This window comes from Zalophus californianus, chromosome 2, assembly GCF_009762305.2.
Source record: "Zalophus californianus isolate mZalCal1 chromosome 2, mZalCal1.pri.v2, whole genome shotgun sequence".
NCBI lineage: Eukaryota > Metazoa > Chordata > Mammalia > Carnivora > Otariidae > Zalophus > Zalophus californianus.
The window spans coordinates 12,143,194-12,159,049 of record NC_045596.1 but is presented as its reverse complement, the minus strand read 5'-3'; the positions used below and the strand labels follow the sequence as shown (position 1 = coordinate 12,159,049).

The following is a 15,856-nucleotide window of genomic DNA, read 5'->3' as shown; positions in this document are numbered from 1 at the left end:
CAGGAAACAATAAAAAAAATAAAATGCTAAAAAATTTGTAATAACATATAAGACTTTGAAACAGCCCTATTACTTGAAGAAAAAAGAAAACCCTTATTATTAGTTTGATCCATTCAAAATTGCTGATATTCCGGGCTCCCTGCTCAGCAGGGAGTCTGCTTCTCCCTCTGACCCTCCTCACTCTCATGTGCTCTCTGTCTCTCTCATTCTCTCTCTTTCAAATAAATAAATAAATAAATAAATAAATAAATCTTTAAAAAAAAAAAAAGGGCGCCTGGGTGGCTCAGTTGGTTGAGCGGCTGCCTTCGGCTCAGGTCATGATCCTGGAGTCTCGGGATCGAGTCCCGCATCGGGCTCCCTGCTCAGCAGGGAGTCTGCTTCTCCCTCTGGCCCTCCTCACTCTCATATGCTCTCTGTCTCTCTCATTCTCTCTCTTTCAGATAAATAAATCTTCAAAATTGCTGATATTCTACCACTTTTGACCTACTACAAACAGCAATTTCATATGGTTTAAACTGTTGCAAAAAATGTGCATTTCTTTTTAAATGGATTTAGAATAAAAGCCAAGCATTGCACATAACTTCTTACAAAATGGATTCAAAATTGTGGTGTGTAAATCTGGATGCCTTATTAAGGTAAATAAACTTTATAGGCTTTCAATTTTCATTCATACCAAATACTCTACTATCAAATTTTAACTGTCTCTTATTTTTCTAAAGGAAAACTTTAGCACCATGTATTAATTGATTTGCTAAACAGGAATTCTGAAATCTCATGACTAATGAGGCTTTTAAATTTGGAATGCAAATACCATTCAGTGGAGCTAAGATGAATACTTTTTTCCAGACTGGTTGGATTTTAAAGTTTTTCAGACAATTTCCTTATTTTCTGACAGTAAGTTTTTAATGCACATGACCTGGCCCTACAAATTAATATCACTTTGATGCAATGACTCAGCATTTTCTAAGTCTGTTCACGTGGCCACTTTTGAAGGAGGGACTGGTTTTTGACCAAGCTTGGCCTGGTATTATTGCAGTTAAAGCTCACCTCGCAACCAAATTACACCCACTGAGGAATCTCTAGTGTCTGCACAAACAAGTGCCAGCTTCCTAAGTCAAGGAATGATATTGCAGTAACAAACACATGAGAGTAAAATCAGCTTTTGAACTTGAAATCACCTGCCAGTGACCAGACGGCATGAGACTTGTATTCAACCACCAGGCTTAACCTGTAGGTGGTCACCAATTGCATTCAGACGTCATGGAACCTCCAAGGAAACCTGACATCCATCATTTAAATCTTTCATGAAGAGAAGAATGACATAACACCAATCTGATCATGAGAAAAACACCAGGCAAACTCCAAAAGGGACACAGTCTCAAAACACCTGCCCAGTCCTCCTGAAAACTCTCAAGGTCATCAGAAACAAGGAACAGCTGGGAAATGTCACAGTCAAAGAAGCCTAAGAGTCAAGACTCCTAAATGCCTTGTGGGACATGGGCTGGCATCCTGGACAGAAAAGACCATTAGAGGTTGAAAACTCATGGGCACAATAAAGCCATGAATGTTTATAGCAGCTTTATTCTTATTTATTTATTTATTTATTTACCCAAAACACGGGAGCAACTGAGATGTCCTTAATAGGCAAATGGATAAATGAACTGTGGCATGTCCAGACATTAGTATATTACTCTGTGCTAAAAAGAAATGAGCTTTCAAGCCATGAAAAGACACAGAAGAACCTTAAAATAATAAAGCTAGTGAAATAAGCCGATCTGAAAATACTAAATTCTGTATGGTTCCAACCATATGACAATCCGGAAAAGGCAAGCCTATGGAGTCAGGAAAAAGACCAGTGATTAGCAGGGGTTATGGAAGAAGAGATGAAGAGGTGGGCATACAACAAATTTTCAGGGCAGTGAAACTGTTTTGAGACCATATTAGTGGATACATGTCATTATAGATGTCAAAATCCACAGCATGTAGAACAGCAGGAGTGAACCACACTGGAAACTATGGACTGTGGGTCACCACGATATGTCAGTGTAGGTTCATACATTGCAACAAATGTACACTTCAATGCTGGATGGTGACAGGTGGGGGTGGCTGTTTATGTGTGAAGATGGGACCTCTACGTACTTTCCACCCATTCTGCTGTGAACCTAAAACTGTCCTTAAAAAATAGCCTATTAACAACTTCAAAAAGAACATTGGGTGAATCTAAAGAGTTTGAATAACATATGGACTTCAATAATGATGTATCAATATTGGTCCAATACTTTTTATATATATAGCATAGTAATGCAAGAGATTAATGATAGGCCAACCTGGGTGAGATATGGGGCAGGGGTTTTATTTTTTTCTATAAATCTAAAACTTTTATTTTTTTTACTTTAACAGAATAAGAGGAAAATGGGGAGAGTTCTTAAATACATAAGTATGTTACTTCATTTTTCAAATACTAGAAGTGTCTTTCATACATGAGATTTATAATTGTGTGTCAATCACTGGGCAAGGCACTTTCTGTATGTGTCACATTTGAGTGTAAACAACCCTATGAAGTAGGCATAATTCTCCCTCACATGCAGCTGAGATAACTACTTTCCAGGTTGAAGTAACTTGTCTAATTCTGACCTTTGGTGTAGGTTAGTTCCTACATTTGTAAAATGGAAGTAATAATAGGGTTGTTGTACAAATAAAGTAAGATAACTTTTTAGAATGGTGCTTGAAATAATAGAAGCATTGTGAGAGTACTTGTGAATTAATGTAAGTATCATCACCACCACCACCAAAATAATCATCATCAATACCATCATCATCACCACCACCACCACCACCATCATCATCATCACCATCATCACCACGACCACCATCACCACTATTACCACCATCATGTAGATATCTTGAGGGAAAAACACTTAATATGTTTAATTCTCTTTCCTCAAATGTAAAATGTGGACAGCATCTCACCAGTTTGATGAAATGATGAGAAAAATTTGTTAGTGGACTATTTCTAACCTTCAAGTCCCCAAAAGAGACAGTCTTGATGACGTCGAGACAGTGTTCAGATTTCTGGTTCTTAGCACTTTTTGCCTGGTTTCCTCTCTGTACCCTGGCTTCTATTTCCCATCTCCACTGGGGGGTTAGTTGGCCAAAGACACATCCTTTTTCAGATCCGCAAAAGACACATGACCCTGGGCTACACATGCTACTTTTCTTTTTCTCAAGGGCTATACAGTCTGAAGCAGAATGTGAAGGAAACGGAAATCTTCAATGTAAGTCCCACTCCTGATACAGGCTCACTTTCTTGTGTAAGGCTTGTGGATTCCCTAAGATGTGAGTTTGCTCACTCTTCTGTGTAAGAATACTGGAAACATTCAAATGCCCCTGGCAGGAATGGCAGGTAAAGGTTTTGTCCTTCATGCCAACAATGGTAGATGACAGGTGGCTTTCTGGAGGACTGGGTTGAAATGACCTCTGAGGCTGCCTCCAGGCTCAGCAGGAGTACTCTGCACAGACTACTGGTAATGTCTGCCAAGGACACAGGGAGGGAAAGTGCTGGCTCCTGGGCTGCATACTCATGGTCATCCTCAGCCTGTGGAATAAAACTCTCAGCTTTGCATTCAAGACCTCTCTTTGACTTTGAGATCGTATCTCCCACCCTCTCCTGTCACAAACCTTCTCCTTAGGCAACTGGTTTACTTATTGATCCTCAAACAGATTAGGAACAGTTCTGTCGCATGAATCTGATATGGCTTCCCTAATGAGCTAAGTCCTACCTAGCCTGAAGGGAGTCTTTCTCAATAGGCTAGTCAACAGCTGTGAAATTCCAGTATAACTTATTATCTGCATTTGTTCCCATTAAATGAGAACCTGTTGAAATGTCGGGGGGTTGTTTTTGTCCCCTTTTCCTCCTTCCATGGGTGACAGAAGCCCTCTTTCTTCTTGAGAACCTCCCATCCTCCACTCCCTGTGCTTCTGGTGGGCTGTCCACCTCTCATCTCTGCTCCCTGCAGCAGACTCAGTGAACGTACCAGGGAGGGGCTGTCAGAGTTCTCCTGGGCACTCATACGGTGCTAGGGATGAAAGGTCATGTTCTCTTCTATGACAGATGGAAGGACCCTTCCTGAGAATGAAACTAAACAGCAGAGAGTTCACAGAAGACAGAGAAAGAAAGAGAATGTGAGAGAGACAGAGTCAGAGATTCCAAGGGCAATAGAGACAGAGAAGAGACTTCTAAACCTTTGAATCTATGTGTATGTGAACCAACTTTACTCCTTCTACTGCCCAGTCAAATGAGCCACTAAGAGCTTTTGTCTTTTAAGCTAGTTGAAGTTGAATTTTTCAACAACTCTGATAAAAATGCCTACACTATGCCAGGAACTGCTGTGGATAATGGGGACATGGAGGTACATAGAATAGCAGGGCTGGGTCTTCTCCTCACAATGTAGAATTGAGACAGATTCAGGTCTCAGAACCATAAGGCAACATCCAGAATACTCTGCTGGGAGGTTAACCAACAACAGACCCACCACCAGTTCAGCCTCTGCCATCCAGAGCTCAGGGTGTTTGCTGAGGGACTTAGCCCACCTAAGCCTCATGTTCATATTTGTACCATGAGAATCTAGGGTGGCCTCACATTTCTCCAGGGGTTCTTGCAGAAAAAAGGGAGATGAATCTTTACAGAGTCAGTCTGCTGATGGCTGCTTTCCCGTTGGTCCTGGAAGCATGGGGAGGCAGTGGGAACCTGCTGTGGACAGCCTTGCTGGGGCTCCAAACCTCTCCAGTTTCCCCAGGGCACTGTAGTATAAGTACATCATTTTCTCAGTATATCGAGATGTGAAAGAGTAACACTGCCTCAGCACAATGCTGGCACACATATACACTAACTGGAAATGATGGTTTATTTCTCTCCATGAACACCCACGAAAGGGTGGGGAGCATAGACAATGATGAGAGGACAAATGAAACCAATAGGGAGGAGATGACATATGAGCGGCATCTTAAAGGATGAGCACGTGTGTGCCTGGCACACTAGGACTGGAAGGGCATTCCAAATAAGGGGAACAGCAGGATCAAATGTAGGAAGGGAGCGAGCAAGTGCACCAAGTATTCGGGAAATATTGGCCCAGTGGTTTGGTGTGGTCTGATTGATCAGATGGTGTGTGCATGCGCGCGCATGCGTGTGTGTGTGTGTGTGTGTGTGTGTGTGTGTGTGTGTACAGACAGGCTGAGCCAATAGGGCAAGTTACACAGCCTGGTCTCATATTGTACCAATTGTTTGGAATACAAAGACCAAGGCAGAATCGGGGATAGGATCATAGGAAGGCTGAAGGAAGGTCCATGAGAAGCCAATGGGAGAAGGTCCATGTTCCCTGCCAAAGCTCAGAGACAATTCTCAGAAAAGATCCTGGAGTCCATGTGTTTCCTTCTCAATTTGCTTTGTGTTCTGACTTATAGTCTTCCTCCAGAAAGAATCTAGTTGCCCCCTATGATCCATATGAATTTCGCACTTTTTAGGCTGTCATCTTGAACTATATTTTCCTTTGGAACAAAACGGCTTTATTTTGCCTTTGTCCAAATAACCCTGCAAATCCACCTGTTTATGGAGGTCAGGGTTTTAAACAGTGGTGGCCAGGATAATGGAGATGGTCCCTAAGTGAACAATTTTACAAAAGGCTTGGAGTTTGGAGAAATAGCCACCTCCAATGGAATTCATGAAGAGACTCTGAAGAAATGAGTGAACCAGTCAATATCCATAACTCTGTGACCTTGGAATTCTCAAACAAGTGAATTTTTTTTTTTTTTTAACAGAGACAGCAAGAGGGAACACAAGCAGGGGGAGTGGGAGAGGGAGAAGCAGGCTTCCCGCTGAGCAGTGAGCCTGACGTGGGGCTCGATCCCAGGACCCTGGGATCATGACCTGAGCCAAAGGCAGACGTTTAAAGACTGAGCCACCCAGGTGGCCCTCAAACAAGTGAATCTTGAATGAAATACAACCACAGTTATGATTTTTGGCCTGTATATCATTGGAACATATTACTATGTTGGGAAAATATGAGTTAAATGACAATCCAATTTCATATCAACACATTTGGATTTCAGGCATCTTAGAAATTCAGAAAGTCTCACAATGCTGAGCCCCACACTCCAAAGTGTGCTCAGCCAATGGAACTGAGAGTTGACATGTAGAGAGGCAGACATTCTAGTTCACCAGGATCCACACAATTCTCCCTGGTGCTATGTCAAAGCAGAAGGTCAGATGTCATTTATCATCAATTCAGGGAGAGCTTTAAGTAAAATGGGCAGCACAGGGCATGGCAGCTAAGATAGTTTCGTTATTGTTTATAACTCTCCCACGGGTATTGCTGCTGGGGTCTTCATCCCATCGAGGAGGGTCTTTGCAAGGTGAGCTGTCCTCCTACCCTGGCTGTTGGGGGAAAGGGAACGGTTTGAAGAAAGCAGGTCTAATGTCCTGCATGTTACCCCTCCCCCTACACACACACACACACACACACACACACACACACAGGATTACACCAACCACTTTCCCTGCAGGAACTGGCTCCCTCCCAAGGGATGTGGCTGGGAGGAGTATCGTAAAGATAGATAGATATGGGTATTGTAAAATCCATCTGCCTGGGCTTCTATAAAAAGGGCCTTCCCTGCCTGGCACAGCAGATGAGACAGCTGTAAGCCCACAAACTCACTCACATCTGGGATTACACCAGATCTGCATACTCCGAATAAGGTAAGAGCCTGGCTCTTTTAAGAGTTTCATTACCTTCCCCCACTCCTAGCTCCTCAAGACCTCAGGATCCTGGGTCTGGATGCTGTCAAGGACACTTAAGGACTGAGTCCCAATGCCCTGATGAATTAGGGGGTATTCGTCTAGTGTACTTAGTTCTCCATCCACCTTCATTCAGGAGCCTACATGCCTGACACTGTCTCCCTTTCTCAATCCTAAGGAACAGCCAGAAGCCCCTTGTGCAAACAAAATTCTGAATTTATTTTTATGGTAGAGCACTATAAATGGATTTTAATGTATTTTTAAGTGGATTCATAATAATACGAATCATCATCAACTAAACCAAAGCAAATCCTGATTAGTTCATAGTTTTCTTATTTGTTAACAATATTATCTGAAAAATGAAATAAGTTTAAGGTGGGGCACCTGGGTGGCTCAGTCAGTTAAGTGTCTGCCTTTGGCTCAGGTCATGATCCCAGGGTCCTGGGATCGAGTCCCACAACAGGCTCCCTGCTCTGCAGGGACCCTGCTTCTCCCTCTGCCTCTGCCTCTGTCTCTGTCTCTCATGAATAAATAAATAAAATCTTTAAAAAAATACATTAAAAAAATAAGTTTAGGGCAACCATCAATCAATAAGGGATGGTATTCAGGACCAAAATGATAGGGTCTGGCTGCCTGTCCCATCTTTGTCACTTGCCTACTTGCATAATTTGTTTACTAGTATGAGCCTTAACTGTCATATCTGTTATACATGGGGATAATTTTTTATTATCTACGAGGCATAGCTCTTGAGTGGATTAAACAAGATGAGAATCAAATGCTGGTAGAGGGCATAGCACACAGTAGGTGTCAAAATACAAATGCTATTTCTTTTCACCTTTCAAGTGTGGTTTGGTTTTTTTTTTTTGTCTTTTTGTTTGGTTTTATTTGTTTTGTTTTTTACTGGCTACCTGATAAAATCTATGTAATTTAGTGTACTATTTAAGATCATCATTTTTTCTTTTCTTAAATTTTTAAAAATTTTTTATTTTATATTTCACCTATTCCCCTATCCACCTCCCATATGGCAACCATCAGTTTGTCTCTTTTTTCCTTTGTTTGTTCATTTGTTTTGTTTCTTAAATTTCACATAGGAGTGAAGTTCTGGTATTTCTCTTTTGGTCAGATTATTTCACTTAGCATTATACCCTCTAAATCAATCCATGTTGTTGCAAATGGCAAGATCTCATTCCTTTTTATGACTGTGTAATATTCCATTGTGTGTTTGTGTGTGTGTGTGTGTGTGTGTATACACACTGTATTTTTTTTATCCATTTATCGATGGATGGACACTTGGATTGCTTCCATACCTTAGCTATTGCAAATAAAGCTGCAACAAACATAGGGGTGTATATATGTTTTCAAATTAGTTTTTTCATTGAGGGGGGGTAAATGCCCAGTAATGCAATTACTGGATCATATGGTAATATTAACATTAATATTATCTATATTAATGTTGTTATATACTATTAATATTATTAATCTATTTTTAATTTTTTAGGAACCTCTGTACTGTTTTTCATAGTGGCTACACCAATTTGCATTCCCACCAACAGAGCACGAAGGTTTATTTTTCTCTACTTTCTTGCCAGTATTTCTTATTTATTGTCTTTTTGATTCTAGACATTCTAACAGGTGATATCTCATCATGGTTTTGATTTGCACTTCCCTGATGATGAGTGATGTTGAACATCTTTTCATTGTCTGTTAGTCATTTGTATGTCTTCTTTGGAAAAATGGATTATTCAGGTCCCCTGCCCATTTTTTAAATTAGATTATCTGGGTGGGGGGGTGTTGAGTTGTATAAGTTCTTCAGGTCATCCTTTCTAGTCAATCATTTATTTTTAAAAGCATTGGTTGAGGGCTTTGGTACATGTCCAGCACTGTGCCACAACAGGGCTCCAGAAATCAATTAGTCATCATCCTTCCCCTCAATTTCCTAGTCTAAATGCTCTGGTAGAAATTCATCCCTATCCACCCTGGTTCACTTTGCCCAGTCAAATTGAATGATCTCTGCTCCTTCATGCCTTTCCTTAAGTTCTTACTGCACCCCAAGCGCCCAACCTTACAAACCCACCCATCTCAGAGCGCCCAAACTCCACCCACTTTGAACCCTGGGTCAGTGTCACCTTTAATGTCACTTGCCATGTCCACTATCATGACATGGTCTAGTGACACCATGTAAGCCTATATTAAACTATAAGGGAGTTTCAGTCATTGCATCCAACACTTCAATATCCAGTTGATATAACTGAGACCCAGAGAGGGAGAGTGACTTGCCCAATATCATGTCACAGACAGAACTGGGACAGACTTCCAGTTAATGTTGTTCAAATTTCCCAAAGAGTTATCTCTAAGAGTTTAAGATACAAAATTTCCTATTCAACTTGGTTAATTCAATATCTGACTTAGTGCATGGCATACAGTAGATGCTTCTTAAATGAATGAGTAAATGAAGAAGTGAGTGAGCAAATGCAGGAGTAAAGGAGTAGTGAATGAGGGATGAGAGTTTATTTGGCTCGGAGAGTGGTGAAGGAATGAAGGAAGGGTAGGAGGTTTTTGACATTCAGGACCCAAGTAAAGCAGAAATGTGAATAGATGGGCTGCTGGTCTAGTAATTCCAGGAGCCAGGATTCTTGATCTCACTCCTAATCAGGCAGGGTTGAGGGAGGGCCATCCTGCAGCCCTGCATTACTGAACTACAGCCAGGCACTGACTTAACTGCTTTTGTCAAACAGGTCCCCACCAAGCTGAAGCCATGAGGATCCATAGCCTCACCCTGCTTTCCTTCCTCTTCCTGGCTGCTCAGGTGCTCTTGGGGGAGGGCCAAAAGGAATTTGGGAAATGGCAAAGCAGCACTGCAACCAAGGATCAGTGGATCCCTCTGGGCAAGCCCCAAACTGTGCAGAGAAGGCAGCAAGAAAAGCATGTGGTCAGTGGCGTAATTGTTACCCGAGACCGGGCCACATGTTATTTGACTGTGACTGATCATAAGGAGGGCACCACCCTGATGGTGGAGTGCACCCGATTTGACCACAAGTTTTCCTGTATCTTTGCTGGCAATCCAAAGTCCTGTATATCATGTTTTCGAAGTGATATAATCTACTGGAGACAAATTGCCCAGAACTTGCACTGGCAAAACAACATCTGTGAGGACACCAAGATGGTCCTGAGGACCAGGGTGTGCGGTTGGAGGTTTCCAGAATCCAATTTGAAGCTGGTGTACTCCTCTCTGATCCACGATCCCAGCTATGCTAATATTGAATTCAACCCCTGGTGTCGTATCTTTGTCAGAGGGGCCTCGGATAAAAGTTCCAAGGATGTCAAACACTACTATCCCACGCAACAGAGCCAAACCATACCTCCTCTCCCTACCAAGGAGATCCAACTCCCAGAGACCACTCCCACAGTGCCCATTTTGAATGAAGAGACCACCACTGAGCATTTGGTTGTGGAAAAGAGCACCACTACACAGCAGGCCACGATTAGAGAGACCACCCTAGAACAGACCACCCCCACACAGCAGTTGGTTATGAAAGGGGCCATCACTACACAGCCAACCACAACCACAGAGACCACCCTGGAACAAACCACCCCCACACAGAGGTTGGTTGTGAAAGAGACCACCACGACAGAGAGGACCACGACCACAGAGACCACCCCGGAACAGACCACCCCCACAGAACGTTTGATTGTGGAAGAGACCACCACAACAGAGCAGACCACAACCACGGAGACCACCCCAGAACAGACCACCCCCACAGAGCGGTTGGTTGTGGAAGAGACCACCACTACACAGCAGACAACAACCACAGAGACCACCCCAGAACAGACGACCCCCACAGAATCCTTCTACACCAAAGAGGTTACCACCACCATTCCAGTAAAGATAGAAACCACGACCACCACCACAACTAATCATAAGGATGACTCTAGCATCAAAATTAAGCAGAAGACAATTCAGGATACCTACAAGAATATAGACCAGAAGACAGTCTTGCAGATGGACCTGGATACATTTGAGCAGCCAGACCTGGATACATTCCCGCAGACGGGCCTGGATACATTCCCGCAGATGGACCTGGATACATTTGAGATGCCTGCCCTGGGTACATTCCAGCAGCCAGACCTGGATACATTTGAGCAGCCAGACCTGGGTGCATTCCAGCCGCCAGACCTGGGTGCATTCCAGCAGCCAGACCTGGATACATTTGAGCAGCCAGACCTGGGTGCATTCCAGCAGCCAGACCTGGGTACATTTGAGCAGCCAGACCTGGGTGCATTCCAGCAGCCAGACCTGGATACATTCCAGCAGACAGACCTGGATACATTCCAGCAGACGGACCTGGATACATTCCAGCAGATGGACCCGGATACATTCCAGCAGACATACTAGGGTACAATGAGAAGACAGCACAGCAGGATAGCCCAGCAGATGTATCTGGTCACTGTCCAGCATATGGCCCCGAATTACTGTGAGGAGTAAGAGCACCTTTGGCAAAATCTTAGTCATTGCATTACAAATAATTGTCATGAGTCAAAAGCAGATGGAGTCAGTTAAGAAATGTCATGTCACTAGTCCCTCTGTATGCTGCAAAGCTCTCCAAGTTCCCCATAAAATAATGAAGTTTTGTGCTATGAGAGTACAGTGGAATATTTAGATTTTTGTGTGTATGTGTGTTTTAAAATTTCCTTTATATTCACTTGTGATGTGAGTTTCAGAGGCTGTTTACCACAGGGTATATATAATTCCATGGCCTACAAAGCTATGTGTATATGCCCAGTGAGGACCTGTCTTTGAAGTGAATGAGCCAAATGATGATTTCAGGGTGATGTTATTTCTGTCAAAGTAGCAAAGATAATAAAGTTTTGGGCATTTTTCAGAAACGTGTTCAATTGTTTGGTTTCTCTGTGTCTGGTTCCAAATGGATTCATAAATAGTCCTCAATATAGCAATGAAAAAATATCTAAGAAACTATATTCTGTTGCCTGTCCAACCTAAGTTATCCCCAAAGGTGTCCCATTTCAGAATTCCTATTGGTATACTTTCATCCATTGGTCTGAGATATTTGATTATTTGTAAACTATAGTAATTGGCATCCCTGATTTCAGGTGGACACATGGGGCATGGGGTGATTAAGACAATTGTCAGGGTCTCACAAATGGTAGGAGAGGCAGGATCAGAACCCAGGGGGTCTGTAAGCCAAGTCCACAGGCTGGAGGAATGCCCTCCACTGACTCAAGTCAGAATCCATTATCCCCACCATATGTGGGGCTCCTGACCTTGAGGAGCTTATCTGGCCTGGGGGAGAGGAGCCTGGGGAAATACAGTGACCTGTACGAAAATTCCAACAGAAGGTGGGAAAGTGGCATTGAAAACAGAGAGAGGAGGTGGAAACAGCAGAAAAATGTCAGTTGAGCTTTCATAGAAGTGGTATGGAAGCTGGAATTTGGAAACAGTATCCATAGGTAGGAAATGCAGCAGCGTAGAGACACTTTAGGCAGATGACAGCATGTGGGAAAGCAAAGAGAAGAGAAAATCCTAGAAGATGGGAGGGGCCATGGCTAGAATATGGTGGGATGCAGGGATGACACTGCTTTTGGTCATTTACATGTTGGTGAGAAAGATCTGAAAGTGTTCTGATTCAAGAGTTGGAGAGAAAAGGCGATGTGACACCAAATGCCTTGTCACAGTTCTACAAGGAACAAAAAGTCAGGGGCAGACTCTATTTTTTAGAGTCTCTCCCAGCATCAAGGAAGAATGTGGGGTGGAAGAGTGGTCCAATATCCACTACCTACACTGAGGATTGTCAGGGGCCTATCCAAAGTGTGACAGCCTCAGGGTGATATCTGATGTCATCATCAACATCAACACTGACATTTATCTCTCTCTTGCCATGTGCCAGGCACTGTGCTAACCTATTCCATGGAGTTGGCATTCATTCATTCATTCACTCATTCATTCAACATATAATTTATTGAGCCCTGACTCTGCCAGACCATGCTCCAGGTCGTGGAGATAGAGTAGCTCAAAGGAGATGGATGCTTTGCCCATGGAACTACCTACCAGTGGGTAAAGTGATAATAAACTCACAAATATACAAGTAGTAGGAAGAGTAAAGGAGAAGACCAGGGTAAAAGTGATGGACTGTAACTAGTCTTAAATGAGACAGCAGAGGAGGCCTCTCTGTGGAGGTGACTTTTGAACCTACCATAATTGAAATGAAAAATCAAGCCCGGTGACTCAGATCACTCTCTTTATAGCGCTTTTATTCCAATGACTGGTTCGTATTTGGCATGTTCAGAAACATTGAGGGTTGCAGTGTCATTGTCAGACAAGGCCTAGGACCTGACCTTTGAACCTCACTCCCATTCCCAAAAGAGCTGAACCAACATCCTCTGCTTCTCCTAGCCACAACACCGGAAGGACATATTCCTTAAAGTCCACACAGATTGTGGTCCATCCCTGTGGTCCCGCATTTGCATTCATGCATCTCAGTTCCATGTAGTACCGAGACAGAAAAACACTGTTGAACACTTCCAGGGGTCATTAAATAATAACCCTGGTCTAGCTGGGGTGACATAAACATTGAAGAACTGACCAAACTAGATTTGAAGACTTTTTAAGGTCCTTTCCAGCCCATGAGGTGGAGGTCTTTCTAGTTCACTCATGGTGTTTGGCCACTGGCAGAACCGGGAGGAGGTTTGTTTCCAACATGGCGGAGTTTCCTAGACTTGGGCTAGAGGTTTGCCTCTGCTGCTTCTCACACAACATCTCTGTGCCAATTATTTAACTCTTCTGAACTCCCGTGAGCTCATCTCAACAATGGGGACAGTGACACCGACCTTGAAGGGCTGCTGTAAGATTCACATTGGTCAATAAATCTAGAGCACCTAGTGCCTCACTGCTTGCACAGAAGGTGTTCAACACAAGTGACAAAAGTCCACAGCACAGGACCATTGTGGAGGGAGTTGAAAATTTCCCTATGTAAACTTTAAAAGTGTGAGGGTTTTTTCCCCTAACACAGTAAGCAAAGAAGAACAATAATTATTGATAACCTAGTACATGCCAGTGGCTTTGCCCCCTTCTCTTATCTAATCCCCTCAACAACCCTGTCTGGTAGGTGTTATCATCCTTGTGTTCTAGATGAGGAAACTGAGGCCCAGGGAAGCTGAGCAACTTTCCAGGGTCACCAAGCATGAAGTGGCAGAGCCTGTAAGTGAGAAACCCAGGGTCTGGAGGTCCCCCAGCCCTTTCTGTGTCTGAAGCTCATGATTTTTTTCACTTGATGAGAGAAGAGTAAAATTTGTGATTTCAAATGTGGTCCAAGCCATTAAGTGAACAGGGTGCCTCCGTCCTTTCCATGTATACATCCCTTCTATGTTCTTAACAAAAAGAAAATTCCAGAAGCTAACACCTCCATTCCCGGTCAGCCATCTGTCATAGTCACATCCTGCACAGGCAACTGAACATAAAAAAATCTAAAAGATATTCATGTGGCCATTATGGCAGCATGGAAAGATGTAGGAAAATAAATAAATAATAAAAAGAAAAAGAAAAACACAGTATAAAATAAAATAAATTTAAAAAGACAATACAGGGTGCCTGAGTGGCTCAGTTGGTTAAGCGACTGCCTTCGGCTCAGGCCATGATCCTGGAGTCCCGGGATCGTGTCCCGGGATCGGGCTCCCTGCTTGGCGGGGAATCTGCTTCTCCCTCTGACCCTCCCCCCTCTCATACTCTCTCTCTCTCAAATAAATAAATAAAATCTTTAAAAAAAAGACAATACAGGTTTTATATTAGCTTGTATCCAACTTAGTACTCCATATTTTCTCTCTGAGAATTTTCTGAATATGAAGTGGATGAGCCAGTGTGTGTGTGTGTGTGTGTGTGTGTGTGTGTGTGTGTGTGTGTGTGTGTTTCCCTTAAGGAATGATTTCCCCTTGATAACAAGAGATGGGAGGCTTTCAGGTAGGTAAGATGTACTGAAGGATGGCATATCTGCATCTCCTAAAACTGCTCAGTGTTGGAAGTCTCTCTCCTACCTTAGAAAACCACATTTCAGCACTGGCTCTATACAGGAACCCATAACCACAGCAATGCCAACATATCTCACTGGCCATCATCTATCCACCTTCTTCCCCAACCTCCCTGTTAAATTGGTTTTGGCCAAACAACCAATGGAGGCTTGTCATCTAGCTCTTGGTGGCTGCAGTCAACCTTCGTACATCTTGGCTTATAGAGTGTCTCTCCAATCCTGGCCTCTGTCATCACACGGAGTCATCCCCTACATGTTTATGTCCAAATTTCCCTCTTCTAAGGGGGGACACCAATCATTGGACTGGAATCCTCCTCATCTAATATGACCTCATCTTAACTTTATTACAGCTGCAAGTTTCTGTTTCCAATTAAGGTCACATTCCCAGGTTCCAGGTATACATGTAGTCTTGGGAGACACTATCCAAACCAGCACAGTCACCCAATAGCAATCACAAATAGCCAAAAAGAGAGAGAAGTGAATCTGAAGGAGAGCAACTTTAAACACTCAGAAAGTAAATTAAATGAACAAAGTTGGAAAGGGCAGACAATAAGATTTTATTAGGCACATGAAAAATAGTGACTCGCTCCCCTCTTAATTTTTCATTTATCTCTATCTAAGAATAGGTTAGGAATCCACTCCCTTGGGTACGTAAATTGTCTCTCCATCTGGCCAAGCGATGCCCAGACCCTACTACACAATAGTTTCATCTGAAGGTTCTTTTTAAAGATACTGATACTTCGGCCCCATGCCCAGAGATTTTGATATAGTTGGTAGAGGTGTGGCCTGAGTATTGGATTTTTTAATTTCCTGGGGTAATTCTAATTTGCAACCAAGGTAGGGAGACACTGCCCTAGCTTAATTACATTAGAATTTCTGGAGGGTACCCCAGGCAGTGGTATTTTTATTTAATTCCCACGTAGTTCTCATGTGATACCCTGGTTGAGAACTACTAATACAGCTTCTCTAAGTATTTTATCCAGTTAATATATATTTATTTATCATCTGCTATGTCCCAAGCACTATACAA

General features: G+C 42.9%; 1 protein-coding gene across 1 annotated transcript; it reads left to right on the top strand.

Annotated features, from left to right (window-relative positions):
* The first annotated feature begins 6,687 nt into the window (after positions 1-6,687).
* On the top strand, positions 6,688-11,654 carry LOC113925051 (mucin-2-like). The gene is made up of 2 exons (XM_027599557.1): positions 6,688-6,751; positions 9,526-11,654. The coding sequence occupies exon 2, from the start codon at positions 9,546-9,548 to the stop codon at positions 11,181-11,183; it is 1,638 nt and encodes a 545-aa protein (XP_027455358.1). The 5' UTR covers positions 6,688-6,751; positions 9,526-9,545; the 3' UTR covers positions 11,184-11,654.
* The last annotated feature ends 4,202 nt before the right edge of the window (positions 11,655-15,856 follow it).